The sequence below is a fragment of the Pseudopipra pipra genome, chromosome 3, assembly GCF_036250125.1.
Source record: "Pseudopipra pipra isolate bDixPip1 chromosome 3, bDixPip1.hap1, whole genome shotgun sequence".
Lineage (NCBI taxonomy): Eukaryota > Metazoa > Chordata > Aves > Passeriformes > Pipridae > Pseudopipra > Pseudopipra pipra.
In genome coordinates this window covers 22884455-22912319 of record NC_087551.1, presented here as the reverse complement: position 1 = coordinate 22912319, position 27865 = coordinate 22884455, and the positions used below count along the sequence as shown (strand labels likewise).

Here is a 27865-nt window from a genome sequence, read left to right as displayed (position 1 = left end):
CACCTTTGTCCAGCTCCATCAGTGCGGAGTTGGCGTCCAGCTCCTGCTCTCCATAGCCCGCATCGGCCAGGAACGACTTGGCGCTGGATGCCATTCCTGCCCCTCGCCGCCGGCCCCGCGCACGCGCACTCGCACTCCCGCAGCCGCGCCATTCCCGCGCAGGCGCGTGCCCGCCCCACCCACTGCAGCCGCGGGAAAGGGCAGCCCGGAAGCCCCGCCCCCCGCACCGCCAACTCCCAATCAGAGGAGGAGGGCGCGGCGCCTCGCGCTCCCCGCCGGCCAATGAGGGCGCGCCGCGGGCTTGGCGGGCCGGTCGTTTTGGCGGGAGTTGTATTGGCGCGCACCGGCCGCGTCCGCCCGGCTATGCTGTGCCGCGCGCTGCTCCGCCGCGCCGCCGCCGCCGCCACCACCGACCGTGGGTACCGCGGCACGACCGCTCTCATCTTGACCTGCCCCCGCGCCCCTCCACAGCCCCTGCGGCGGCCTCGGGGCTCCTGGCGCCCGAGCCGGCTGTGTCTGGTGCGCTTACGGTCCGTCTGTCCCGTTGCAGGTCGTTCCCCGCCGCTTCCCCTGCAGCATCTCTTAGATGGCTACCAGTGCAGCCAGGAAGATGATCACCTGTCTTATGGGGAAACGGGATTGCCGGTCCCTCCTTTCGGCTGCACCTTTTCTACAGGTAAAGTCACCTTCTGAAAACCCTTTTGGAGGCCAGGGTGTGGGCACTGCTGTCAGCTTTTTTTGTTTTTCCTGTTTGATTCTGTCTCACGATTTGGTTTCAGACTTTTCTTGTTTTAAAGTGAGCTGGTAAAAGTGCACTTGCTTCTAGATGTGATATACATTGGACCGTGGTGCTCCTATATATACTGATGGAAAGTATTCCCTTAAAGAAGCAGCTACAAAGCGTTTATTTTAATACCTCTTTGTTTCAGCTGTGTCTGTTTCAAGGTATGTCCTCTTGGTAACAGTGCGAGGTGAAAAACGTAGGTGAAAAACTGGGCTTTGTTCAAAATAGATAAAAGATGCATGGAGAACAGTTTGTAGAAACCAAAGGTGGATGCATGTCACCAGGCTGATAACACACAGCATTTCTCCACGGTGAGCATGTACTGAGTGGAGTAAACATGGAAGCTCCTGGATCTTTAGGGCAAAACTGTTTCATTCTTAGTACTCTAGTTTCAACGTGAGCTCTTACGTTTTTCCAAGGCAGCTTCCTGCTTTTCCAACTCAGATCATGAAAACTGCTGGAGGCTGTAGATGATACATAGCATAGACAGAGAAAACTATAACTAGAGAACGATTACAACTGGTGAAAGAGGCCACTATCTCAAAAGTTTCTCCTGGAGCCATTTGGTTGCCCATGTACAGTTACTCCTGAATGGAACGTCTAGAAAAAATGCTTGCCAATATTTCTGCATTTTGAATATTTAAGTTGCTATCTAAATACTGTTTATTTTGCAGCTATCTATTTGCTATGTACTCTATTTAAAGAGTCTGTGTCCCTTCACAAAGAACAGGGGTATGAGTATGAATTAGCTACATAATATATTATGTTTCAATTTATTTTCAGCACCAAATTGGGAGCATGTACTAGCAGTTGCAAATGAAGAAGGATTTGTTAGACTCTATGATACTGAAGCTCAAGCTACCAGGAAACTCATCTTTAAAGGTAAGTGTTGAGTAGAAGGTAATCTTCATTTGGTATAACAAGTATGGGATTTACTGGAATCAAAGTAAGCTTTTTGCAAGTCATTAAAACATAAATGTAGGCAGTATTTAAATCCTTTCACATACTTTGTTGAGTCTTCTTAACAGAGTAGGAGCATGAATGTGCTCTTACAACAGCAGTAGTAGGTGAATTGTTCTATGTTGTTTTTCATGCCTAAGCAAGCTGTTGACAAGATTTCTGATTTCAGTGTCTGATGTCCTTTAGTCTTCTGCAAAATATTGTGCTGCAATGCACTGAACTAATCTTGACTTTTGTTTTCTTGTTAGAATGGCAGGCTCACTCAAATGCTGTATTTGACCTTGCCTGGGTACCAGGGGAACACAGGATTGTAAGCAGTCTTTTGCCTTCTAACTTTGTTTTTAATGCTTTGGCAACTGTGTACAGAAAAAGACTAAAGCTTTTTATTTTTGCTTCTGAAGGTCACTGCTTCAGGAGATCAGACAGCCAAGGTGTGGGATGTGAGAGCTGGCGAGCTTCTTGGCATATGCAAAGGTCACCAGTGTAGCCTCAAGTCAGTTGCTTTTTCTAGATTTGAGAAAGGTAAATGTTGATATTCCCTGTTTGTTCCTCTTTCTCTCTGGCAAAGTACTTTAAGGGCTAAAAAAGGGCTTTGGAAACTGACAGGTACAGATATCACAGGCCTACTGAGGAGGGACTCAGCCAGAGAAGCAGAACTAACTTGCTGGAACTCGATGGTGTTGTGATGCTGACATCTGCACTTTTCCGATCTTGGGCAAAGTTAAGATAGAATATCTAGTTCCATACATAAGTGTGTGAATATGCTTTTCATAAGTAGATTTCTCTAGAGTGTTAGAAAAAAAAAAGAATAGGAAAAGTAAGAAAACTAGTCAAAAAGCATGGCGAAACAATGGCCTGGTTTTCGTATTTCTAGGACTGGTATCCCAAGTGTTGAGGCAGAAGAGCCAGAGTGCATAGATGTCATTGTACTGGATTCAGTTAATTAAATTAACACTTTTGGAAGCTAATAGCACTCTTTTTCTCCCTCTCAGCTGTCTTCTGTACTGGAGGCAGAGATGGAAACATCATGGTTTGGGATACCAGATGCAACAAGAAAGGTAAATGAACTTTCAGATATTTATGAAAAAAGCTGGGTATCTCATGTAAAAGTACTGCTCAGAGTCACTTGTTGGACTAATGCTTTTGATTATGATATAGGCAAAACTTCAGTAAAAGGGAAGGATTGTCACATAACTACTGCTTTGGTACCGTAAAGGGATGGAATAGGTATCTCTTCTATGTATGATGCATTTTTCCACTTTGTAACAGTCTCAGGTTTGCTGCATGATACACATGCTGGCTTGATAATACCCTGTGTGTTGGTAAGGAGATAAGGGGGTACAGAATACATCCCTGTTAGGACAGCACAAAAAACAGATGAGCTGGGAGAGACTGCTTAGGTCAGAGCCATCTGGAGGGATGAAGAAAAGCTGGAAAGGCTTCTGCCAGAGAGGGAAAGAAGGCAAGAACAGCAGAAGCAAAGGAGCTTGTGAGTGCTGGCAGCAACTGAATATATTGTGGGAAGACCTACTGTAAATGTAAGGGTGAGCTCATTCTGCTCCTCTCTTTCTGTTTCCTGGAGCTTCTCCTTCCCCAGTCAGGTTATGCCCTTATGTTTTTTCCCAGTTTTCTGCTCTGTCAGAGCAGCTTCCTTGCCTGCACTGCCAGAACATGTCTTGATCTTCCATCTGTCCCAGATTCCCTGGCTCCTCAAAAGGACAAGTGGGGGAAAAGAGAGACTCCACATGATTGAAGTGGAACGTGTAGGGAAAAAAAAGTAAGAAAGTTGCATTACTCTGGTAAAGCAGTAAGTTTCATAAAGTGAGAAGTAGCAGACAAAAGACTAAATAGAAAATTATAAAATAGAGTAGAAAAGCTCTGTGAGTGCAATTCTGCTTGGGATGAGTTGAATGCTCCAGACCAGATGCATGCTGAAAACCAAACCAGGGGTAATGATTTCTAAAGGCAGCCTGCTCAGTTTTAGTTTCAGAGTCCATGCTACACTGACCTTTGTAATTTTTTGCATTATATGTTCCTGGTGCTTACTGTATTCTCACCAGTTTCATATATAACTAACAATTTTTGTTTTCAGAATACATGAATGATTTTAAAGGTTTGTCTCAGCCACCTCTTAGGACTAATTCCAAGCTGATGCCTGTTTTATTAAAGTGACAGGGAAATTGCATGGAAACTATTAATTGAGACGCCTTTGATTTCTTTCAGATGGATTTTACAGGCAGGTGAAACAAATCAGTGGTGCACACAATGTGGCTGACAAGCAGACTCCTTCCAAACCTAAGAAGAAGAGGCAGAACTTAAGAGGACTTGCTCCCTTGGTGGTAGGTATCCGGGGAACAAACAAAGCATAAACCTCTCTTCTGGGGACACTGTTATGCATAGAAGTCTTCCTAAGTAAACATAGCGAGAAATATGTGGCTTGTATGTGGTAAATGCTTCCATTTATCTTTGCAGAAGTAGGTTTTTGTGTCATGGTCACTCGCTATGGCTAATTTTAGACTTTGTTTAGTTGCCTAACAACCCATGTGCCATCAAAGCCAACTTTGTTGTGTGAAATGCTGTGTGAAAATACATCTTTTCTTCCCAGAGAGGAAAGGAATAGCCAGCATTTTGAAGGGGGGGAAATGACGAGGGTTGTAATATTTATTTTTTTTCTGTGTTTTTCTCCCCCTAATGTGACCTGACGAATTACTGCCTTATTGGAATAAGACCTGGTAATATTTAATCTATTAAACTTTGCGATAAAAGCAGCTCTCTTATCTCTGACCTGAAAGGTATAACCTCAAACTTCTGCCCAGACACTCACTGCTCAGCAGCAATTTCCCTGGTGGGAGTGTTTGAAGGACTGTTGTGTCCTTAATGACATCTGGTATTTCCAGGTTCTCCTGCGTGGCTAGAGGGAGGAGGTTTTCTCAGTATTCACTTGGCCTTCAACTAAGCAGCAAGATCTTGCTGACCTTAAAAGAAAATAAAGTTCTTTTTTCTTTTTTTTTTTAAGGATTTCCAGCAGAGTGTAACTGTGGTGCTGCTTCAGGACGAGCACACTCTTATCTCTGCAGGAGCTGTTGATGGGTAAGGAGGGAGGATGCTTCCTTGTCTGTGTGCTCTTCTTAGTGGCATAAAAAGATTAGGAGATTTTTTTTCTAAGATCACTCGGTGCACAAGGCTAGAGTTATTGCTAGGTAAAATCAACAGCTACGCTGTCAGTTTGCATTGGCAAAGCTGAATGCTGCTTTACTTCCTTACTGGAGACTGCAGCACTGGACAAATTGTGCATATATGGTAAATGCTCGTTTTGGTGTCCTAGGTATGGGGCAGAATGAGAGCAATTCTTGTCTTTCTCTCTCTGTTCTCAGGGACTTCTGAGACCACACATAGACTATTGTTATACAGCTGTTTTGTGATGTGAGTGGGTGCTTGGTGCCTGGATATGTGTAGGCGTGCTTGAGAAAATGTTGCCTTGAGTTACAAAAGATGCGTTCTTTTGGGTGCCAGATCCATTGCAACATCTTGGAGCTCAAGCAAACTGTCTCATTGATAAGCATGGAAATTACCCTCTTGGATTCAATTCTTTAGCAGGTTCCATGTGCTCAGAGCCTTTCTGGGGCAGATAACATTGACTTTTCTGCTCATGGCAGAGGCTTGGTCCCCAAGAGCAAGGGAAAAAGGGAAAGACTTAATTTTTAAAAATACAGACTAAAACTACTTCTCACAAATGTCAGAAGTAAAAGGCATCCTTGTATTACCTTTTACTAGTTGAAGAAAGTTGGCTTGCAGGCTCTTGTTTTATCTTGTGTTAGTTACAGAAGGCAGTGCTGCCTCCTCGTCCATATCCAGCAGAGCGCTTGTTTTGCTTTCAGCACATCTCTGCGCTGCTTCTGCTCAGTTCTTGTCTCCTTAGCACTGGACACCCCTCAGGAATGAGCAACTTGACTTCCTGTGCTCTTAGAAGGCCCAGTCAGCATTGCAAGAGAAATTTTGAAGTTGAAGACACTTGTGCATGCTTTTCCATTTCAGTGTGATCAAAGTATGGGACTTGCGTAAGAACTATGCTGCTTACCGTCAGGACCCGGTGCCCTGCAAGTCTTTTTGCTACCCTGGAACCAGTACTCGCAAACTTGGTAAGTTATTGGAGATGCATTTGTTGAAGTGCAAAGTGAATTGAAGAAGTAGTGACAGTGACATCTCTTATCTTTTAAGCCAGTTATTGATCAGACTGGCAAACTCCTCAGAGTATTTTGATTGCCAATACCAAATTTTCAAGTTTAAGGGTGAAAGTGCCCCACTTTTATATTGCACCAATGATAAAAACTTGCAAAGGCTTCAGTAGTACGTTTTCATAAATGGAGATAAGGGAACAGTAGAGCTCTTGATAAGGAATTTAGCTAATCTTTTTCATACATGAGTAAAATTCAAATTGAACTGCTTTCTTTGCATTATATCTTCCAAAGACAACAGACCGGACTGGGTTTTTACATTATCACCATCCAGAGTCAAACTATTCTTGAAGCTGCTTGTTATAAAAAGGATAGCACACCTGTACATGTTTTTCTGTCTTCTTTGTATCTTTAGTGCCTTACAGTGCTCTGATACCACACAGTAATTCCTGATGATTTGTCTAATCAACTGTCTTGATGTGGTAATGGTCAGTGTCAGTCCCGAGGACATGAGGGAAATCCTCGAAGAGCTGGTTGTGAAATAATTTGCCTGCAGGGAAAGATTTTTCTTGAATCTGAATCACTAGCAAATCAGAGGATAGCTTATTGTATCAAAGCACAAGGGTTTCCATTTATTTTTCATCTCTGCTTCTACAACTGGTTGTTCCTGTTATCTCTCTGAAACCATCAAATAAATCACTGGCCTGCTCTGAAGGTGTGATTCCTTTCTAAATACCACCCTGAATTGTTATGAGAATACATAGATGTTATTCTAGAAACTTTCCTTCTTCAGCAAGTGCTTTGTCAAACATACACACTTTCCAATGACAATCTCATACATGTTAGAAATTCTTTCCAAATTTCACTCTCTGGGCATTTCTTTGAGAACTTCTGTTTTCCAAATTTTTTTTCTTACAAAGAACTTCTCTCTTTGTCTATAGGATATTCTAGCCTAGTTTTGGATTCCACTGGTACTAATCTGTTTGCTAACTGCACTGATGACAGTATCTACATGTTCAATATGACAAGTTTAAAGACCGCTCCAGGTAAGCATATCTGTGGAAATAGCTGCAAAAAATAGATATTACAGAGCATAGAAAGGCAAGTCTATCCCTCTGACTTAGAGAGACAGAGACCAGGTTCAACACTTAGGAAACCTATTCCATGCTCTTATCCCTAAAGCTATATGGGAGAGATTCATATTTTGTGTTAAGCCATCCACGCAAAATTAACAGCACAAAAACTTTTATGAGTGCAGATACTGGTTCACCCAGAGACTGAAGGTAGTTTGCATGTTGGCTGTAGTTCCCTGGTGAGGAATGGCCAGTGTCCAGCTGCTACCCACCTGAAGCAAGTTTGAATCTTCTGCTTACTGGCAGTCACAGGTTTCTCAGACTCTTAGATATGAATCTACATAAAATGATCACCTGATACATTGTATTTGGGTATTTTAAGGTGCCTTTTAAATTTAACTTCTACCACAGTTCCTGGGAGAAAGGATCCCCAGCATTTTTAGATTCCTTCAGCTCTGCAGCTGTGACCTTTACATGTACAATATTGCCCACAGCCTTTGATACACTAAGCTGCTTTGTCATAGGCCAGTGACTGCTTTTCAGAAAGTGGCAAAACTTGTTACATGCATTCCAGCCAGACACATGACGTATTTTCCATTGCCTTTTCTCAGTCTCTCAGTTATCTGAAATTAAATGAACAGTGTATCCTTCTGTCTGCTCTTCAGGAAGGTGGTCTGGTGGGTGGGAATGCTTCCAGAGTGGAGAAGTGGTGCAACTAGTAAATATTAATAGCTTGGTTGTTGAGGTTAACCCCGGGTGCCACTGCCAAGATGTGGAAATGGGCTCACTGGCTTGTTCCCTCACGGGAGCAGGCTCTCACCAAAGCACTCCTCAGCCTCCTCACAGAGCTCTTGCCTTCTGTGTGCAGCCGATAAAACCTAGGGAGCAACCTCCATTCATCCAGCTGGATGGAACACGTGCAGCCTCTCGGTGTGCGGTGGTTCCCACAGAGGGCAGCGCCTGCCCGCAGGTTGTGCCTCCCTCCGCCCTCGCCAGCTTTAATCACTGTTCCAACTGCTTTTAGCCAGTATTGAAGCAGCTTTATTTTGCAGAGGGGGACGTCAGAAAATCCTCACTGTAACAGGACTTGCTGCCTGGTTTAGGAGGGGATTTGCTGTCTGGTAACTGCTGCACTGAGAGATCTGTGGGCAAAAAAAATTAAGGGATTTTTCAAAGACTGACAAAGGCAGCCACGTGTCCTCGGGTCTGTGGGTTGTCTCCTTCATGAGAACTACTGCTAAAAGAAGGGTGGAGGAGGAAGTGCCAGCCCCACCTGGTGCTACGCTGAGAAATTTGCCCTTCCTGCCCCAGTGAGAGAACAGGACATGGTGCGGCTAAGTGTTCTAGATCCACACTGGAGTCTTGTGCCAGCTGCTGGCTCTGAAGGTCCTCCCAGTGGGGGGAATGTCAGCAATTTGCCACCTGCGTGGAAGAAGGCCCTTACTTTGTGACTGCCCTTGTTGATGTAACGGAACTGGTGATGGCAGCCGAGGGAGGAAGAGACAAGGACCCTGAACCAGAGTAGTGAGGCAGCCCAAGTGATGTCTGAGTCTGCTTGTGATCCAGGTCATGCTAAAGCTTTAATTAAATTGCCACTGCTTTGTTTGGGAACCCTGAAGGGCTCCCGCAGAATAATAAAAACTTCCTGCCACAGGAGCCCCAGAGCAAGGGAGCAATGCAACCACTTTCTCCAAAGGATTCATGGCTAGACAGGAAAAGCCTGTAAGATCAGCACTCCTTGTGCAACTGACTCCAGGGCTGTGCACTGAGTGGGGCTTTTATTCATCTTTTTTTAATTTTCTCTTCACAGTGGCTGTTTTCAGTGGGCACCAAAATTCAACCTTCTACATCAAATCCAGCACCAGCCCAGACGACCAGTTCCTGGTCAGTGGTTCGAGTGACTGCAACGCATACATCTGGAAGGTGAGGCAATTGGGTGAGACCCAAGCATGCAGCCTGGAGCTGCTCTTGCTTTTCATGTTCACGGAGGACACTCCTTGCCTCCCAGTCCTCCTCAAAGCAGCGTGGGGTTAGCCCTGGCACACTGTGCCCAGAGTGTGTATGTTGCTGTCAAGGCTCGATGTAACTTTAATGTAAAACAGAGGTAGCCTCCTGCCATCAGTACATCTCTCATTGCTGCTGCTTATTGCAAGTTGCTGTTCTTAATCTGTTTTAATGGACATTAAAATCCTCTTTCAATCCTATTGATACAGCCAGCTATGGCAAGTAGACAGACAGTTCTTGGTTCATATTTAGCAATAGAACTCATTAGCAGAAACCTAAAAGTTTAATTGTTTTAAAGGGCACTTTTTCCCCCCACTTCCCCTTTTTCCAGGTCTTGCTTCAGACATAGCTTTTTCTTATGCTTAATTTACAGTAGTTAAAGCCTTCGTATTGCAGCAAGTGCTCAGCCAGAGCCTTCAGCAAATTTCCAAAACACTGTCTGACAGCTGAGAGGCTTTGTCACTTGACATCTTGCACTGACGTGTAGGAAATGCAAATGTCACCAAGATAATAGCAGGGACCTCAGAATAAGGCATGCTTTGAGTTCTGTTCTCCATACTGGACACCCATATGGGAACACAGTAGACTTCTTATAGAAGCAGAATAGACAGAAACCACAGGTGACTGCCTATTTCAGGTTTGGGGTAATTTTTAGGGAATGTTGACTTGTTTACCCATTTTACAATGAGTTTGAAAGTAAAATACAAATCTTGCAGAGGAGAATGTCAGCCTGCTGAGACTGCAGTTTGAGCATATAGCCTCTTTGATTTGAAGAACATTTGTAAGTAGCTGGGTTGCTTACTCATTAGGAGCAGGAGTGTGGTAGCATGACTATTCCTATGCCAAGTGGGGTAATTTTAACTTTCCTCATGTTCTTGTGCAAGTTCAGCAAAAATGCCTGTGCAAACTTGACTTGCACATTCTGCGTTCGAGTGTTTTGATACTTTCTTGGAACACACGTTGGGACACAGTTGAGAGTATTCAAGGATGTCATTACATCTCAAAATTTAAGCATTTAAGCACATTTAAAATGCATTAATATACAGAAGGCTTCTGTTGCTGTTGCATGTGAGTGACAGATCATATTACATATTTATAAAATTAATCGTCAGATGATTACTTTTATTTTAATCTCATAGCCATGTCGGAAAGTGGGACTTCCAGCAAAGTTGTCTCTTTCAAGATCTGTCCTATCCCAGGCTTCTTAATGTAAATGTTGATAGATTTTACTGACTCTGAAACATACATATCTTTTCATGGGATGAGGACTTATTTTGCTGTGAAAAAAACACGGTTAGATATTACATGTGCAATTAACAGGTAATGTTAGAAGGAACTTAATGAAGAGGGCTAGCTTTCCAGATCTAGAGAAGGATGAAAGGCAGAGGCCTTGTCCACTCAAATTATTTCTTTGAGAAACTTTTGCAGCAGCAGTGCTAAGTTTGTGTTTGGGTGAGCAATAACACTGTGGGTAGAAGTTATTGCTGACGAGGATGCTATTTCAGTCTATTTTCATATATAAATCACTTCCAGGCAATGCACACTTGCTTTATTGTGTTGGGTTTGGTTTTTGTAAATTACAAGTTCATTGATTAATGAACTGACTCTTGAACAATCATAAGATTTTAAAAGCAAAGAGCAGAGCTTTTTCTGCAAAGATGGTACCTAGCTGAGATACCTTCCTGGTAATAATACAATACCATTTATAGATGTGTACTTTCATTGTTCTTTCAATCCTTTGATACAGATCACTCCAAGGTGATCAACTTATGCTTTGGTCTGTCTCAGAACTGGAATGTACGTGCTTCTGTATCATGGTGCATAAAACTAGATATGCCATTTTATGCTGAATCTTGAAAATGGATATAACAGCTGTTTCAGTGAGTAGAGTAACTAAAAAAAGTCTCATTTCCTTGGTTTCTCTTTTTAACTTTTCTGCAGTAGGTCTCACTTCCCCAACAATATCCTGTCAAATCAGACAAAAAAAGCAGCATGTGCTGTGACTAATCCTGACTTGACATGCGCAAACTGACCAACTGTCTTCTGCCAAACACAGTGGACACAGCTATAACTATGCGTCCCTCTTCACTTCACAATAATATATCTTGGGGATAGTTGGTTAATTTACACTAGTATAGCATAAAACCACTGCATCCCAAAAAGGGTAATTCTCTTACTCTGCATTCCTTTCAATGATCAGTGGCTACTGGACAGCTACTGTGGCTGTTATGGGTGTATAGCAAGACTGCTATTAAATGTAAATGAAGGTGTTCTCTGCACCAAGGTATCCTGTTGTTTGTTCCCTACACAGGGATTTTGTTTCCATGGTATTGCATGTTTTAGCAGAGAAGAGAATACTCTAACAAAGGCATTTAGTGGCTATTTGGTCCAGTGATTGTCTACTATGCCAGGGGAAAAAAGTGTCCTATTAAGATGAACCTCTTTGTATCAGAACAACTTCTAAGATCTGAAGCTGGATATTCAACTGCAGTTTTGCAGGCTTTTGTTGGAGGTGATCCACAAGAGAAAAACTTGTGTGTAACTCAAAAGCCTTTCCCAACGTCTTGCATCTTCCTTTGAAACCTATGTATGTATGTAATGTCTACTCCTTTTCCCACATAGTAAAGGATCTGTTCATTCACTCAGTCATTTATTCAAATTCCTTGATAAATTCCCCTTAAAATGTCACATCAATGATGGTGACTCATAGCTCCAGAAAGGATTGCCTGCTGAAAGCAAGGAAAACTTGGATAGAATGTCTGTGAGTGTGTAGGGGTGTGTGTGTACGCATGTGTTTTCTTCTTTGGGCCACTTTAATGCTGGCTTCAGCTCTGTCTGTCACTTACAGGAGCTGTAGTCAAAGATAAGTAGCAATACTGTAGAAGAGGAGAAACATTCTTCATAAAAATCTAAGAGAAATGGAGATCAGTTGAATGAGCAAAATTCAGAGAGCTTTTTTATGAACTCTTAAAAGGATCTCTGGAGCAACTGGTTGGCTGGAGGAGGCACAGTCACACAAATGCTAGTGCAAAGCCAGTGAAGGTTCATCTGTAGAATTTTGTTTGTGGCAGTTTCATTTTATTATTAATCCATTGACTTGTGATTGGGAATGTATTTGCCTGTCCTGATTCAAATTATGAGCTTCCCAAAATTTAGGCATCTTATGTAGAACAAGTAGAGGTACTTAATACCTTAAAATGCTTGTGTTGTGTTTTGGGCTGACAACTCTGGAGGCAGAAATCCTGTGTGTAGCAGGAATTGAACAAGTGTTTCCAGGCAAGTCAGTACATCTCAGTGCTGACCAGCTGCTTCACCTCTAGAAATGAAACATGAACTGATTCTTAGGGCTCTGACACTTGTTGCATCATGATGACAGCCAGAGTCCGTTTGATTTATGCATTTCATACAGGGAAGATGTAAAGTATTTACATGCTTCACAGGTGGTCTTAGAGATGTATATTAGGCTGCATGCCTTCTGACTGTATACTTGTTTTTCTATGGAATTTTTAAGGTTTCTGAGCCCAGCCTTCCTCCGTGGATACTCCTCGGTCACTCTCAAGAAGTTACCTCCATTGCTTGGTGTCCTTCAGACTACACTAAGGTTTGTTTCCTGGAAAATGGTCTTTCCCATGAAACAATACATGTGATGTGGTAACATCCGCTTTCAAAATTGCAGCAGTATTTGTTTATTTAGGAGAAAATTTTCAGTCAATAACTTTTAAAAATGTTCATTTTGTGGGACAGTAATACAAGCTTGTCATATGACTACAGCGTATCAGAGCTTTTTTATTATTTTCAAATAATTTAGGCTATTTGAAAACTCCTAGAAAATTGCAAATCAACAAAGACCTCTATTAGTGAGAGCTTATGATACTACCTATAAGAGACAAAACTGTAAGCCAAAAGCTTGTTTTGTTGTTCCATTTTTTCATCTTGCTTTCCTTCTGACCATTGATACATCTGCTAGTCTTGTACAGAGTGGCAAGAAGTTTTGAATGCCCTTTAAAAAACATATTAAAAAACTCTTTTCATTTGTGACCTTTTTTCAAAATCTGAGCTGTTTTTATGACAAAAAAACCTACAGTGAAATTGGGTCAGTAATTATTCACCAGGTACTACAAAAAGGAAAACAACTGCAGTAGGAGATCAGTTCAAATGTTCGGCCTAGCTCAAAACGAGAAGTAACCCTGAAAAATCCTGGACAGTGTTGTAGTAATAGCCAGAGTTTCTTTCATCCTACAGTGTTAAGCCAGTCAGTCACTTTCCCTACCTTGCATGGCAGCACCAGGTCTTCAGAAAAGCATTGCAGTGTAGGAGGGTGGAAGTCTTGCAGGCAAATGTGGAATTGTTCTGGTTGTGTAAGACGCACAATACGAGAACAGGCATTTTAGATGAAATCTGTGATCTAGAGATAGCCCAGCATCCTGATCATGATGTGTTGGAAAGGCAGACCAATTAAGCCTTTAAAATCATTATTCACACTGGGGAAATAGTCAGCCATTGTTCAGATGCCAAAGCATGAATTGGAAAATGTGGTGCTAAGACAGGTCAGGAAGCTGCTTGGAGTGATTTGAGAGGCAAAGTTGCTTTCTGTAGGGACAACATCGGTGTGACAAAGGTCAGAGTAGAGTCACTTTCCCATTGAGATTACTGTGAACTTTCACCACAGCATTTCCTTTTACTTTCTGCTGATTCCCGATTGAGTCACCAGCTAATCTGTCTAAAGAGAGCCATAAAATGTGGGCTAGATTGGTCCTACTGCTTCTTCGTTTGAGATTCCACAGATCCTTTTGGAGAGCGTGGTGCTGCGGCAGGAATCTAGACCAATGTTTCTAGCAGAGTTGGTTTCTCTGCCAGATACTCCTGACATCTGACTCAGAAGAGATAGCGCTTAAGGCCAGGGCAACAGCCTTCCAGTGTCACCTTCTCAGCTGCAAATGTTTGTCCTTGAGCAGAAGAGGTCCTGAGCAACAGACAGAGAACGAGGTGCATGTGCAAAAACCAGCATGGCTGCTTTTGTCTTCTGAGTGATTGAAAACTCAAAATGTGCCATGACTTCCTGAGCAGAGCACTGCAAGGCAAACTATTGATGGTGACTGAGATTTCTCTAGCAGAAAGATATGAATGCGGCAGCCTTGTGTGTTTTAAAGCAAATCCTGCTCTCTGGTATGCTAATGAAACAAAGCTGAGTTATTTTCTTTGTTTTATGGTCAAATCTTGTGCCCCCTCAACCAGGCTTCAGCATCGTTCATATTGGCATGGTGTGTCAAACATAGCTGTTGTAGTTCACTTGGCCAGTCATCTATAGGATGTGCCTTGGATACCCTAATATAAACCAATTTATACCATAGATTGCCACGTGCTCTGATGACAACACTGTGAGGATTTGGCGCTTACGACGTCTTCCTGAGGAGGAGAAATCAGCATCCAGAAAAATCAATTTGGTGGGCTGGGTCACTCAGAAAAAAACAGAAGAACAGCATGGAGCAGGTAAGGTCCCTGAGCTATTTTGCTCTGCAATGTGGCTTCTGAGTTTTGGCTGTTTTCTCTGCCAACAAAAGGCTTTGGCTTATCTTACTATTCTTCTGGGGTTTTTTTCATATTAGGCAATAATTCATATAGCCAGACAAACACTTCTACTTGTAAATACTTCTGCCATCAACAAGACAAGCTGGCTGAAAGAGCTTACAAGTATGGCCTAGTTTGTATGACCAGACCACAAGGCAAATATTCATTGATACAGTTTCTCAGGCAGCCAGATCTTCAGTGGGTTTCAATAGGGTTCAATAATGGAACAGCCAAAGGAGATGTCACTGTAGCAACAAGTCACACCTTTTTTTTTAGTGTCAGTTAATAACCGAGAGCAGTAAGATCATATGCTTTTTCCAGGTTTTTTTTTCCAGTAAAGGTCTGACAGCACACATATAGCCTTGGAACTCTGAACCGTTTCCTCCTGCCCACTAGTTCAATTGTGCATAGATTTCTTTGCTGCAGAGACTGGTATTGTATCTCTTCAGCTTCAGTCAGTGGTACTGACTGTATGCAGGCTAATGCTGTGTAGTGAAAAGTACTTAAAAATGCATATAGACAATCATGATATGACTCTAGTGTTTCATAATTAGTCAGTTCATCTATCCACATGTTAAGGCTAGTGAACAAATGCAGTACCTCTCCTCAAAGCCTAGGCAATCAGACAAGCTATGCAGCATGCTCTCACAGCTAGCAAATGTATCTGGGCTCTGTAGAGAAAGTAGTCACCAGGTGGGTAGCACCCTAGACCAGAAGAATGGAATCCTGGATCTTAATACTACTTTGATTTGTCTGAAACCTGCATTTTATTGCAGTAGAGTAGGTGAAAGGAAAATAACCACCCTCCCTCCAAAGTGAAATAAGATGAAGTTCTCTGTAGAGTAGCTCTGAAACTAAGAATACAATAGCTTCCCAGCAGCTGCTGGTGTGACTTCCTGCATTCCAGCTATCTTTTCTAGCCACGCTCCAAATGAATTTCAGCTTGGCTATCACAAATAAAGGCTGAAGGTCTTCAAATCCCACTAATGGGATAGCATTACCTCTAACCTTTTGCCAGTGAGTAACAAGTCTAGCAGGAAGTTTGCAGGACAATAGGAGGGAGAGTGCCAGATCTGCTTCATAGCTGGTAAATGGTTTGTGTGTGCGCACACTCTGTTTCAGAGAAGGCTCAAAAATCTCTTTGTGTGATAGTTTCAGCAAAAGAGAGGTAGGCATAGGTCTAGTCCAGAAGCATGGAACCTAAAGTAGTTGTACACTAAAACTTTACAAGTCACCTTTGTCAATTATACTGGAAAAATGACTTATTTCTCCTTGCTCTTGCTGCATTAAAGTAACTCAGGAGGGAAGAGGAAACAGAGACACTGCAAACACAACAACAGGCTTCCTGCTGACCTTGGCTCCTGAACACAAAGCACGTGCTGTTAGAATATGGGAGTTATCTGCAGAGACTGATTCAGAGCTGGCAAGCAAAGTACTGTTTCAGACCTGCTGGAATGAATCTAGGTAGTTCCCCACCCATTTCTGTGGAACAAATTGTGAGGATTAGGGTGGATATTGACTGTTGACCTATATCGTCAAAGGTAGCAAGCAGAGTTTCCTTTGCTTTGGCAAATACTTCTGTGGTTTCTCTAAGGTGTACTACTTTCTCTATATTTTTGAGTACCCAAATTTCTGGAGCAGACCTGTACATGGACAATTTGGAGATTATCAATCTGGAGATTGATAATAGCACTCTAGGAGATTTGTGGCAGAGAACGTAGGAAATATCTGAAATAACCTGCTTTGGTGTGATGCAGATTGACTGCAGGTATTTACAATACGTGTAGTGGTAGCATAAATGGAACCAGCTTGAACCTGTCTTAGTAGAAGCCTGAATCATGCACGCAGTCTGGGAAAGAAAAGCCTGATCTTCATATTCTTTATCTCAAATTTGTGTTTGCTTCTTGCCATGACACTAATCCAATTCCCAGGGTAGCTCTTTTTCCATTATCCAACATGACCAAAGCATAGCTTTCAGACTGGTTTGGGATTGAAAATGCTTATATTCAACTAGTCATGCAATATTTCTGCTATATGAATTTGTAATGGTCATTGTGGGTCAAGAGTTGCTGAGCTTGCTACTTTCTTCTGCCTCTAGGAGCTTAGATTTTTGAATGCAACTAATTCCCCATTTGAGTTATTATTGTCTTGTAAGTGCTCATTAAAGTAAAGATGAAGAGAAACAATCTTGGCAGTTACTTTCTCTTAGTCCAGATTGAAGCAAGTTGTTACAAAGTAGCATAGTTTATCAGGAAAAGAGCCTTTAACTCTATTCTGAGTGTTAAAGTTATTTGTAGTGGGATCCTTTAATGTGGGATCTTTTAATATGGGATCCTATTTAATTTTGCTCTGATGCAGCACTACTTGTATTTTGGATACTAGCTAATACAGTAAAAGGAAGGATCAAAAGAGGCTTAGTATGGTATATAATCAAAGAGTCTCTCACTGAACATGTTATTTGTGAGACAGCCCAGCACCGTAAAGAGAATGGCAGGTTATTCACACTAGACTTCTCGTTGTTCTAATGAAGTGCTTTATAGTACAGTGCAAATGCTGTGTAAGAGGAGTTCAGACTGGTATACAGGAAATGTTTAGTGCTCTTGTGCTCAGCAGTGGAAGAGCATAAAGTAACTAAGGCACTATGCTGTTTAATTTCACTGCAAGTTAGATAAATGAGAAAGTAAGCATCTAACAAACCCACTAATGTGTTCTCTGTTGGAGTGGGCTGGAAATAAAAAAAAAACCAAAAGCAAAATTTGAAGAATCCCCTCTAATATTGCTGCAGACCAAGATGTTTGCTTTATATGATTCATATTGTTGCTAGTGAGGTCCTTATGGCCCTATCTATGACTACTGTTTTAAGAAGCTGGATGTTCAGAACTTCTTTTTTACAAGCAGAGGTGTTTACATCTTGGCTAATGAGCTCAAAAACCACTGTGAAATATCTGTTTGGGTATCATTTGTTTTAAAGAAATAACTTACTGCAGTGACAGATTTTATTTCCTTTGGAATTTAAGTCCTTGTTCATGAGGTGAAGAATTTCTCACATTTCCCTTGATGTGGTAAATAACTACCATGTCCATACTAATGTAGCATTGCAGAAAATCCTCCAGCAAAAAGACAAGAAAATGAAAGTTCTCACGCTTCTAACATTTTTAAAATATGCAACTATTAACACCTGACTAGGTGCATTATTCATATAGTAGGGCATCGTAGTGTAAGGCTTCCTTGGTATTGTAATTAGCTGTAGGACCTGCTTACAGTACCTTTGTCCCTCAACTCAGTTATGCAGCAGTTAAAGATGGCAGTGCAGGTGGAGACCAGCATTTCTGGACCAAATCAGTGCAAGGCTCCAACAAGGCTAGATAGGCTTGGAAGGTCTGTTTTTTCTGTTCATTGTGGCTGCAGCTCATGTAAGAGTGCTCATTACAGAAGGGATAGATGTCAAACATTGCAGAAATGTACTTTATTATACTTATCAATATGATATAGGGTTTTATATTCTAGCTGAAATTAGAGGGTTTTATACAATTTCATAGTTAAAAATGGTGTGTCTGAGGTACAGGGTCAGCACTGAATTCATCTCCTAGTTGAAAGGGGGGTTTATAACAGGGCTGTCTTTAATCTGCTGTTCTGCGTTCCTCATCAGACTACTTATTTCTCCCCTATCAGGACAGCCAGCCAGCCCACAGAATACTCCTGCCAAGGCCTTCACAGTGGGCAGCGCATGTATTTCCTCACCACGGCCGGCTGCCTGTGCTCCCATTTATTCTGGAGACCTTCCGCTGTCAACAAACACTCCGACAGCTGCTCTCAAATCCCAGACGGCCACAACCTCCACCCCAGCCAAGCAGACTGAAGCCAGCCCATGTGCGTCTCCCAAAGTGATCTCTTCCTCCAAAATGTCCATTAAACGTTGGGTTACAAGGACTCCATGCTCTTCTCCTCCAGAAGTGGGGAAAAAGGCTCCTTCTCCTAGAAAAGCCCTGGCAGAAGTCACCCAAGGTCTCCTGGAAGCTGCCTGCCCTCCTAAAGCACCACACACGCAGTTTGAAAAGCGTGCCAAGAGAAGGCTTGACTGCAGCAAGGAGGATGATGTGGGGCACAAGTGTTTGCAGGCCTGTAGCTGTGTGACTGAACTGGACCATGCAACTAAGAAATCCAAACTGAATTTGTGTCACTTGATTCCAGACCAAAAAGCTTGTGATGAAGACTGTCTCAGCCAGGCTGACTTGGGTAATGACTACGAAGGCTCCAGCCACAGCCCAAAAGAGCCTTCCTTTTCTGGAAGCCGTATGAATCCATCAGGTGTTCAAACTTCCCCCCATCTTTTCAGATCCCCATGTGGGAAAGGCACTGAGGTAGTAGATAAAGAGAATAGTTCTCCTGAAAGAAAAAATTGGTTGTCTGCTCTGGGAGAGAAGCTACGGATTGGCAGACCTGGCAGCCAGAGCACGTCAGACAGCTCCCCATCATCTTGCAGTCCTGTTGCCAAAAGACAAGAGTCTGTGGCAGTGGCCACTTCACCAAAAACTGTAAGTAGGGCATTCAGCAACAATTGTCATGAAAGAAGTTATCCCTAGTTGTCACTCCTCCCTTGTTTGTTCTCTCTTCCTTGGACACTCAAAGAATTATCTGATCCCTTTGACTATGGACAAAAGGGATGATTTCTGGCCTAATAAACCAGGTACATTAATGCTGTTATCTGCTAATTCCCTCCATACAGGAACCGAATTTTTAGGATAGTGGTATCCCTATTTTAAAGGGACTTAGGGCACACAGGAGCTCAGAGATCCTTGCAGTCCCCAGCTAGATGTTGGAAGAATGTCTCCATCATTTTGACCACAGCTCTAAGAGGCACAATAATGACATCACCTTCCCTGGCAGATCTGCTATGTATGTGTCCACAGTCACATCTGCCTGTTTATGTTACTGGAAAGCCACTTATAGCATCAGAGGAAAGAGCTAAATTCTAACTCAGGTAGCAAAAGAATTTATTACCCATGTTATAACTGTGGTGTTAAATAATGCCTTCGGTTTCTTCAATGGAAAACTAGAAAACAAAGGAAAAGAAAACAAGAGAGGGCAGGATTTGGCCTGGCACAAAGCTCATCCTAGGATCTGAAATGAAAGTTAAGCTTATAAAGCAGCTGAAAAAGTTGGCTTGAGGTTTTAACATGCAAACTAGGAAATTATAATTATATTTTTCTGAAACAGACCAAACTTGGCTCGTCTCGGTGACTTTGAGTCGTATTTTGGTAAATGTCAGGTAAATTTTCAGTCATCAAATTTTAGTTGTACTCTCAATTGAATATCTGATGCTAGAAGTTAAGGCTTATTTTGATATCTCATTTCTTACCTGACTTCACCTTTTCCAACACTTTTATCAGATATGACATGGTTAAGCCACTAGTCCTTAAGTTATTCCTAGCAGCTGGACTCTTCGTATTGTGGCTGTACCAAGTCTTGGTTATAGGAAACCTACAACTACTTGTGCTTTATGCTGTATGTGTTTAAACACAAGACAGAAAGTTTTGCCCTGGAGAGAGATTACTATAGGATAATTACCTTTCCTGCCCAGTATGCTCTAGTTCAGATCTTGGGATTCTCCTGTGTTGTGCTCATAGCCTGAGAAGGTGCTGGGAGTACCCAGCAGCATTCACTGAATTTCCTGTATCTTGGAAATCTGCAGCTCTCTTATCTGCTATAGGGAAGCTGAAACTGCAGCTGGACTGCATTTCTCGTGGCAGTAGGACAACCCTAGGATTTAGACAGTGTTTCCTGTAGGTATTAAGCATCTTACCTGTGAGACAGATTGTAGCAAAGAACCTTTCATTTACTAACTTAGTTGGGAAGCTGAACAAACTGAAGCAATGATGGAGGGGAGACTTTGAGACTCCTGCAGCATATGAATGTTAACCTAGAAATGTTTCATGTTGTTTTTTGCTTCTGTTTCTTGCTAGGCTGCAACCACTTCAGTTTCCATGAGGAAGATCTGCACATACTTCCACAGAAAGCCACAGAATGAAGGAGCATGCGGCGGTTGCACCTGATGGATGTTGACACTGAGGTATCAAGACCAGACTTAACAACGCCAAAAACGATGCACTGGGATTACACAGTTTGTTGTCAGACATTCATAGACTTGAGGTTTTAGTCTTCCTGTTTTTAAAGCTGTTAACAGTTGAAGTCAGCTGAATGTGTAAAATCTATACAATACTTACTCATGGTCTCTTACTGACTTCAGATATGTATTTTTTTAATAAACAGTGTTTATTAAACTGTTTATGGCAACTGTTATAGTCCAAAGACAGCAACAGCTCTGCTGTTTATTGTTGACAGGCACATATAGCCTGGCAGTTTGTTACTAATCTGCTGTTGAAACTGCCTATACTTAAGAATAGCGTGTAAATCATTACACTCTCCTGAAAAGTAAGTGTTGAAATGTATGTAGAGAAACTTACTGGAGGTAGATCTGAGCATTTTCATGCTGAATGGCATTTCTAGTTATTCCTCTAGTACTGCAATGACTGCCTGCTTCCAGCAGGGAAATTAGGAATATGTTAATTAAATCTAAAAGACTTTAAACACCTCATGTCCATCTGATGGTGACTGTAGTCTAAGAAGAGACAAAGTATAAACAAGTATGTAATGCCTGTACTTGCCTTGCTATCCCCATTCTTCTCCCACTCTGGAAACTACTGTATTTACCTACTTTACTTCCTCTTGAACCATCAGCACTACAACTCTTGATACCGATAGTTTATCTGAAATAAGATACTGGCAAGGTGTGTTAGAAAAATTAGCTTGATGTATCCTAAGTAGGCACCCCATAACAGCCCATTGCTCAGTCAGCTCTTACAGATTCAGCCTGTAGCAAAGGCATTGTAACTGCTTATAACATAACTTCGTAACAGTTGCATAATACAGTAGTTATAAAATAATGCTTTGTAAATTGGGGGAGGGGCAATTGACATTTTAGAAAGCACTTGAGAGAGTTTACATATTAATATTAAATGCTTTACCATTGTAAGTCATCCCTGATGCTGAAATGAGATCACTGTCCTGCTGGTTAATGACACTAACTCCTCAGCCATGCTTTTCCCAAGGGGAACTGGTAGAAGATCCTTAGGTTGGAGCATTTACTCTGTGTTCTGGTGTAATAGTTCCTATGAACTTCAAAACAAGGCAAAACCTTAGAATCCCTAGTAAGTTTTTTTTACTGCAGAAGAATTGGGGTATTTCAAGGGAATATGATCCAACTACCTTATGTTTTCCACCTCAGATTTTCATGCCTACTTTACAGTAACATCAAATCGTGTAGTAGCTGCAAGCGATCAGGAGACATGCTGGTTTGTGTTTTATGTGGTAGATTGTATTTTGCAAGGAAATAAATTACTTGAGAGCAAATGGCTTTTGTGAAAGGTCTGTTACAGCTAGAAAGCGAAAGTAAATATGTAGTGGGCTTTTTTTAAAAAAGAAAAGTACTTATTATTAAGTTACATCTTTTAGCAGAAGCACTCAAGTACAAATAGGGGCCAGAACAACTTTTCCTTGTTTACTGAATAACAAGCCACCATCTTGTGAAAGGTAATATAGTGCTTCAGACATTTTTTTTAATAGTTCTTGTAAAAAAATGGATTTTTAAAAAGTGATTATCTGAATATATCTAGTATTTTAGGCAAAACAAGAGTATAAAAAAATCCACTAGCTTAACTTTAACCTACTTCTGGATGTTAAAGTAGATGGAAGTAGTAGAAACATCACCTAAAATAAGTAGGTTTGGTATTTAATTCTGTTCTAATTATTAGAGCAGCTGTGTATGGTACAACTTCCCTTGCCTACAACTAGGTTTTCATGCAGGATTCTTCCATGCAATTTGTAAATAACAGATTACAGAATAAGGAGATGTGAACCCTACTGAAGTACATGAGAGTCATCAGACACTACAACAATAGGATTTCATGTTTCTCCATTCTTTCATAATATTTTCCTTCTCCAGAAATGTTTTGCAGCCAAACCATTATCTCCTGTATCTCATAAATAGCTGTCTAGAGATGATTTACACTAATGGGTTACCACTTGCATGAATAATATTCTGTGGGGATGTGAGATTTTCTCCTTTCAAATAGTACCTGTTTAGCGGAACAACTTGTTTTATGGACCACCAGGCATTTTTCTTTTTTCCTTTTAGGCTGATGTCAACCTGGTTCAGAGTCTAGGAGAATTAACTGAAACATGTTTTCTATGTCCAACTGCCTTGATCTTATTGTGATAAAATCAAATTGCAAAAGCATAGAAAAATTGCTGATACAATTACACCAAGTGGTTCAAGGTAACCAGTACTGTCTTTATCTGAGAAACTTGATTAACTAAGCATTCAAGGAACTGAGTTCTTGTTTTGAGTCAGCAAGCTATACCTCTTAATTTTTCTTTCCTTCTAAAGGATTTACAGAAACTCTGACCTCCATGTTTTATAATCAAATTAAGCCTTTAAAGGTATTATTCTCAAATCCTATGTCTATAGGTAAATCCCACCTTTTGTAGGTTTTTCTATGCAGATGATAGTGCTTCCTGTCGTCTTGTCTCTGTCCTCAGTGCTTACTCCCTGCTGAGTGGAATTTAGGACTAACCACACCAGTTAATGATGGTGCTATTTCCAACAGTTGTTATTACTGCTTTGTTGGAAGTTATGCCTCTCACTGCTCAGCTCTGAGCAGTCAACCAGCTTAGTTCAATAGCAGCTGGAGCTAACCTAGCTTGCAAAACTGAAGAGGCACTCCCAGGATCTGTACAGGTGCATGATCAGCAAGCCTTGGTAAGCATTTCTTCTGGTAACAGCACTGACTTAAGAGTCCCTTGAGGAAGCTAACCTCAAAAAAACCTCTTAAATTTAATTGCCTCAGTTCCCTGAATCAGCAGCTAATTATACTGAAACCGTTGAGGGTACAGAAGTGAGAATGTGGGGACAACTTTGCCACCAACAGACTATTCTGTCAAACTATCTCTTGATGTGTAGAGTTGGTCACTTCTTGTCGGTCAGGAAGTGCTTAAGTCTTCCTCTGGCACCACTGTATTTGCAGCCACTGAACATGGCTGAAATCTCCGGTATGGACCATCTTACCTTTGAGTGTCCACACCACCTTGTAAACTGCTTAACTACTGAGATCACAGAAAACCACACTCTTGTGGCATTGAAAAATGTTCTAGTTGCTATCTGTATGTGGCATATAATTCCTTAAGTTTTGTTTAGAAATAGATGCTTTTCAGCCAGGGATTTGCCAAAAGCATTCGGTAGCTGGGTATTCAAGAGGTTCCTCAAGGTCAAATATTAAGAGTTTTTCATCACTAATACTTTGGCAGAAAATGGGAAATAGAATTCATCTTCAGGTCCATTACAAGCAAATTTCATTCTTTCCCTCCTGATGTCAAGTGTTCCAAGTGAGTGGAAATTATCACTTTCTCTACACAGAAAAACGGAACCTTAAGGTTCACAGTTTTTCCTCTCTCTGATTTATGTATGGCCCAGTCTACAATAAATAAAATACGTCCTACTACTCTAGAGTGTCCATGTGTTGTCTTTCAAAGAACAGCTTTGCCCATAACAAAGTGCTCTCCATCTGCACCACACAAAATGCCAAATACAATGCAAAGCAAGGATGAGGAGAAAGCAAACATGAAAGAGACCGTACATAATTTCTTTTAAAATACCTTAAAACATTTCATGCCAATTGTTTTATAGAATAATGCACAGTTGCTATGAGGAAAATTATAATCAAAGATCATCTTTCATTTTTAAGCCTCAGTCTGAATTATATATTCTTCTACTGGGAATAGCTAACTTTCCATCTTAATTTGTGCATTACAGAAAAATTCCAAGGACTAAAAGTACAGCTAGATCAAAACAGGAAGACCCATTATTCCAGTCTTGTGCAACTAGACAAAGACTCACAGATCAGAAAGCATTATGTATAATGAAGTCCAAATACCGTCTTAATTTTTCAGTATGGTATCTTTAACTCTGCTTAAGGTACAGCAGTTCTTATTTTTGAGGTTGTTCAGTCTTGATTCAAAGGCTTTGCATGATTACATGTACATTATAATCATACATAAATTATTCTAGTGTTGAGATACTGTGAAAAGACTGACTTTTTGAATTTGTTTAGCTTTGCCTTTTACCTTTAGCTCAGATTACTCACTTTTTGATCTGGGTTAAAGATATTTCTGCTACATTAGATCCAATTTGTAGAAAGCCTAAACATGAGATAAGTACTTCTTGTTATCCTCTTTCACAAGCTAAGGAGATCCTACATACAAAACCCAAAATATTTTTCAAACTTGAGTAAAACAGCTAAAGAAGTGCTTCATTCCTTCATATTAGGGTGCTACAGCAGTAGCTCCACTTATATGAGCTGCTCTGTGTCTTTCCTTCACCTCAAGGACTCAGCTTTATGGTTTACTTCTCCTCTCTTGTCTAAGGAATGACTGAATCGTTCAGCAAAGTATCTTCAACCACCCACTTCTGTACCATGCCTGAATATTTTCATTTGGGTTATAAATTATATAACTCCTTGGTTACCTCGTAAGTGTGCTCTCACAGAGTCTTGTGAGTGTGGCAGAGGAGATGGACATAAATCCAAGCAGCAAAGACAAGGCTGACCTAGTGGAATTGATCATTCTTACATCAAGTGTGATGAAATGTCACAATACTCTTTATCCCTCTAGTTGTAACATCATTATGATAAAAATATCGGTCCATTGTTCTATTTCTGTTCTTGCAAAAGGTGTTAAGTATCCGAAACCCAGACTAATAATAGTCCATGGGACTGTAAAGCCAGTTTCACCGTGCACTCTAGCAACAGCAAGGTAGGCTGCGTTGACAGAAGTTTAGCAGATATTGTCAGGGTGTATTACTGAATTATTCAGTGTCACCGGTATTTTTGTTCTGCTGATTTTCATGGATTCACTGATGGAGGAAGTGACAGTTTGTATACTGTGAGATCAAGAGATGTGTTGGATTCTTAAAAACAACATGGGGCTGACATAAATGCAATGAGAGCTTGTTTGCTTGAATAGACTGATTTGCTGCAGGTAGTTGACAACAAAGGGATTATATGAAAATTGGAAGTGTTACATCATAAGGAACTGGCTGTTTGTAAACATACAATTTTTAAAGATGCAGGACTGGAGGGATAAAGAGAAAGCTGATGTTTGCACAAGTTAGTAGGGGAAAAGCAATCACCGTAAGTATAAAAGAACAAAGTGCATTGCGTAAGACATACAACTGACAGGAGAAACTAATATTCATTCAGTTGTTACCTACTTAGAAGAAAGAATAGGGCTTGGGAGGCCCATGCTACACCTTCTTATCGGACCCACACCTTTATACTCTTATTTTTTTCCTCTGTGCAATGGGACAGTTGTCCATGCTTTCCAATTCACTCTGATTAAGAGAGAGTGTGAGTTTGAAGGCTGTTCCTGATCCTTCTCTTTGTGAATGCTCTTCTTCCACCTGTTCTGATTTCACCTAATCTGCTCCCGGAAAGAAGTCAGTTTTGACCAAGTATTAAGATTAACCAGAATAAGCCTATTTTTCATTAAGTTGTTCAGAAACAGCTATTCTGAAGTAACAGCTCTACAGTAACTCCATCAAGTAGGCGAGTCTTCGAGAAAATGATGTGAGGCTGCTGAGGGAGTGGTATAACAAAATCAAGGGTACTCTCAAGCATGAAGGCAGCAGGAAAAATTTTCTGCATGAAAATTAATTTCTCGATTTTCTTGTCTCAACACCCCCAGCCATATCAGGTAGAAAGTGTGACATAAAGAGGGGCTCTGGCAGTGGGTCACACAGCTGGTGGTTTGGCTGTTGACGTGCTTCTGCCCATCCAAGGCTGGAGGGACTGCTGCTGCTGCACCTGCTTCCTGGTGGCAGAGCCCTCCTCACCTTTCTGTCCCTTGCTGATTTGTGCAAAACTGTGCTGCTCCACTTTCCCACTGCACACAGCCCACGGTATCGGGGTATTTCCCGCAGTCGCTGTATTCTCGGGCCCAGTGGTTCTCCCAGGCCGTGCCTGCATCCCTGCACCTCCACTGCTCTGAGCACAGCCCCGCATTGCCTGTTCTGCCTCCCACCATCTTATGTCTCCAGCGTGGCTCCGTGGCCCCTCTCGGGGGGCCTGTGGGTCCCCTACTGTGCTCACACAGCTGAAATGCTCCAAAGAGCATGTTCTGGCTGTGCTTTTATCTGCTTGCTGTGCACCCAGCAGGGACACCACCTTGGGCCACCCCTGCCAAAGGGCGTGCGTGCAGCCTGCTTTTTCATTTTCTCCCTGGGAAGCAGAGAAGAGTGAGTTTTAAATATAATGCATAGTTCAATGCTGCTAAACAGAGCCTGTCTGATTGCAGATGCAGCTGGAGCTCCTGGCTTAGTCCTGGCACAAGCAAGCTAAGGACAAAAGGTCTTCGTTCCTCTTACGCAAAGAGACAATTTCTGTGGCAGCTGAGGGCAGCATTAGTATTCATGCCTTGGCTGGGCTGGCAGCAAGGCGGCTAACTTGATATTAACTGTGGCACAATGACTGGGCTTTATGGGCTGCTTCTTAATATATATCACAGGTAGCCAACCAAGTGTCTCTTTATCCTAATTTCCTTGGGGTACTTGCTCTCCTACACGTTCCAACAATGGGCTGTGGGTTTTTCTTGTAATGATGGTGGGTTTTTAAGAGCCACAGGCAGATTCCCTGCTTGGCTCATTTTTTGTCATGTTGTAATTCTGTATTGGTTTATTTTCCAGCTGACAAAAGTTCCTCTTAAACTCAAGTCGTCTGTGTTTACAAATACTTAATTGTGTCATATACTAAATCTTTTCCCCAGCATTTGAACGGGACCATAGATTAGCTGCTGAGACATTTCCACATTATATGCATTAGGAACGTGTTACCCTGAATGACTAATGGAAATTATTTCTGCTTCAGGAAGCAAAATGATGCTGAGTGAAAGAGTGAAGAGGGTTTATATGGAAACAAGAGTATATTCCCCTTTGCTCAGACTCGCTGAAATGCACCCTCCCCTTCCCCCTCATCATGTGTCTCGCCACAGCACAAGGGTGTGCCAGAATATGTTCCCACAACCTTTCAACCCATTCAGTGCAGCCTGCAACTTTCCTGGCTATTTTTGTGTACTCCACTCAATGATTAAGTGCTTGGGACTGTGATAATAAATCCTTTCACCACCAGTGCCCAACAAAATGCACTCTCAGCTGCTCATAGACAGCTTTTCCGGTTCTTCTTCCTAAAAAAAAT

General features: G+C 41.7%; 2 protein-coding genes across 3 annotated transcripts in view; one reads left to right on the top strand and one right to left on the bottom strand.

Moving 5' to 3' along the window:
* INTS7 (integrator complex subunit 7) overlaps nucleotides 1–141 on the bottom strand; it is a 43884-nt gene extending 43743 nt beyond the window's left edge. The window contains exon 1 of one of the 2 annotated variants that reach the window (XM_064648296.1): nucleotides 4–141. Coding sequence is in view for 1 of the 2 variants with exons in the window: in XM_064648295.1 (XP_064504365.1) it covers nucleotides 4–94 (91 nt within the window). In the remaining variant the exon portion in view is untranslated. The remainder of the gene's footprint in view (nucleotides 1–3) is intronic. The other variant, XM_064648295.1, reaches the window with a different exon arrangement.
* On the top strand, nucleotides 88–24122 carry DTL (denticleless E3 ubiquitin protein ligase homolog). The gene is made up of 15 exons (XM_064648298.1): nucleotides 88–415; nucleotides 551–676; nucleotides 1568–1666; nucleotides 1993–2054; nucleotides 2146–2266; nucleotides 2737–2802; nucleotides 3968–4083; nucleotides 4761–4834; nucleotides 5780–5883; nucleotides 6861–6965; nucleotides 8803–8915; nucleotides 12508–12597; nucleotides 14348–14486; nucleotides 18237–19099; nucleotides 20528–24122. Exons 1-15 carry the CDS (start codon nucleotides 88–90, stop codon nucleotides 20615–20617), a joined length of 2496 nt encoding a protein of 831 aa, XP_064504368.1. The 3' UTR covers nucleotides 20618–24122.
* Nucleotides 24123–27865: the final 3743 nt, after the last annotated feature.

What these genes read in the sequence shown, in the direction of transcription:
- DTL (XM_064648298.1), top strand. Translation starts at nt 88, where the DNA reads ATGCCATTCCTGCCCCTCGCCGCCGGCCCCGCGCACGCGCACTCGCAC. An exon ending in GAGGACTTGCTCCCTTGGTG is followed by an intron (nt 4,084 to 4,760) that starts GTAGGTATCCGG and finishes TTTTTTTTTAAG; the next exon opens with GATTTCCAGCAGAGTGTAAC. An exon ending in AAGTTTAAAGACCGCTCCAG is followed by an intron (nt 6,966 to 8,802) that starts GTAAGCATATCT and finishes TTCTCTTCACAG; the next exon opens with TGGCTGTTTTCAGTGGGCAC.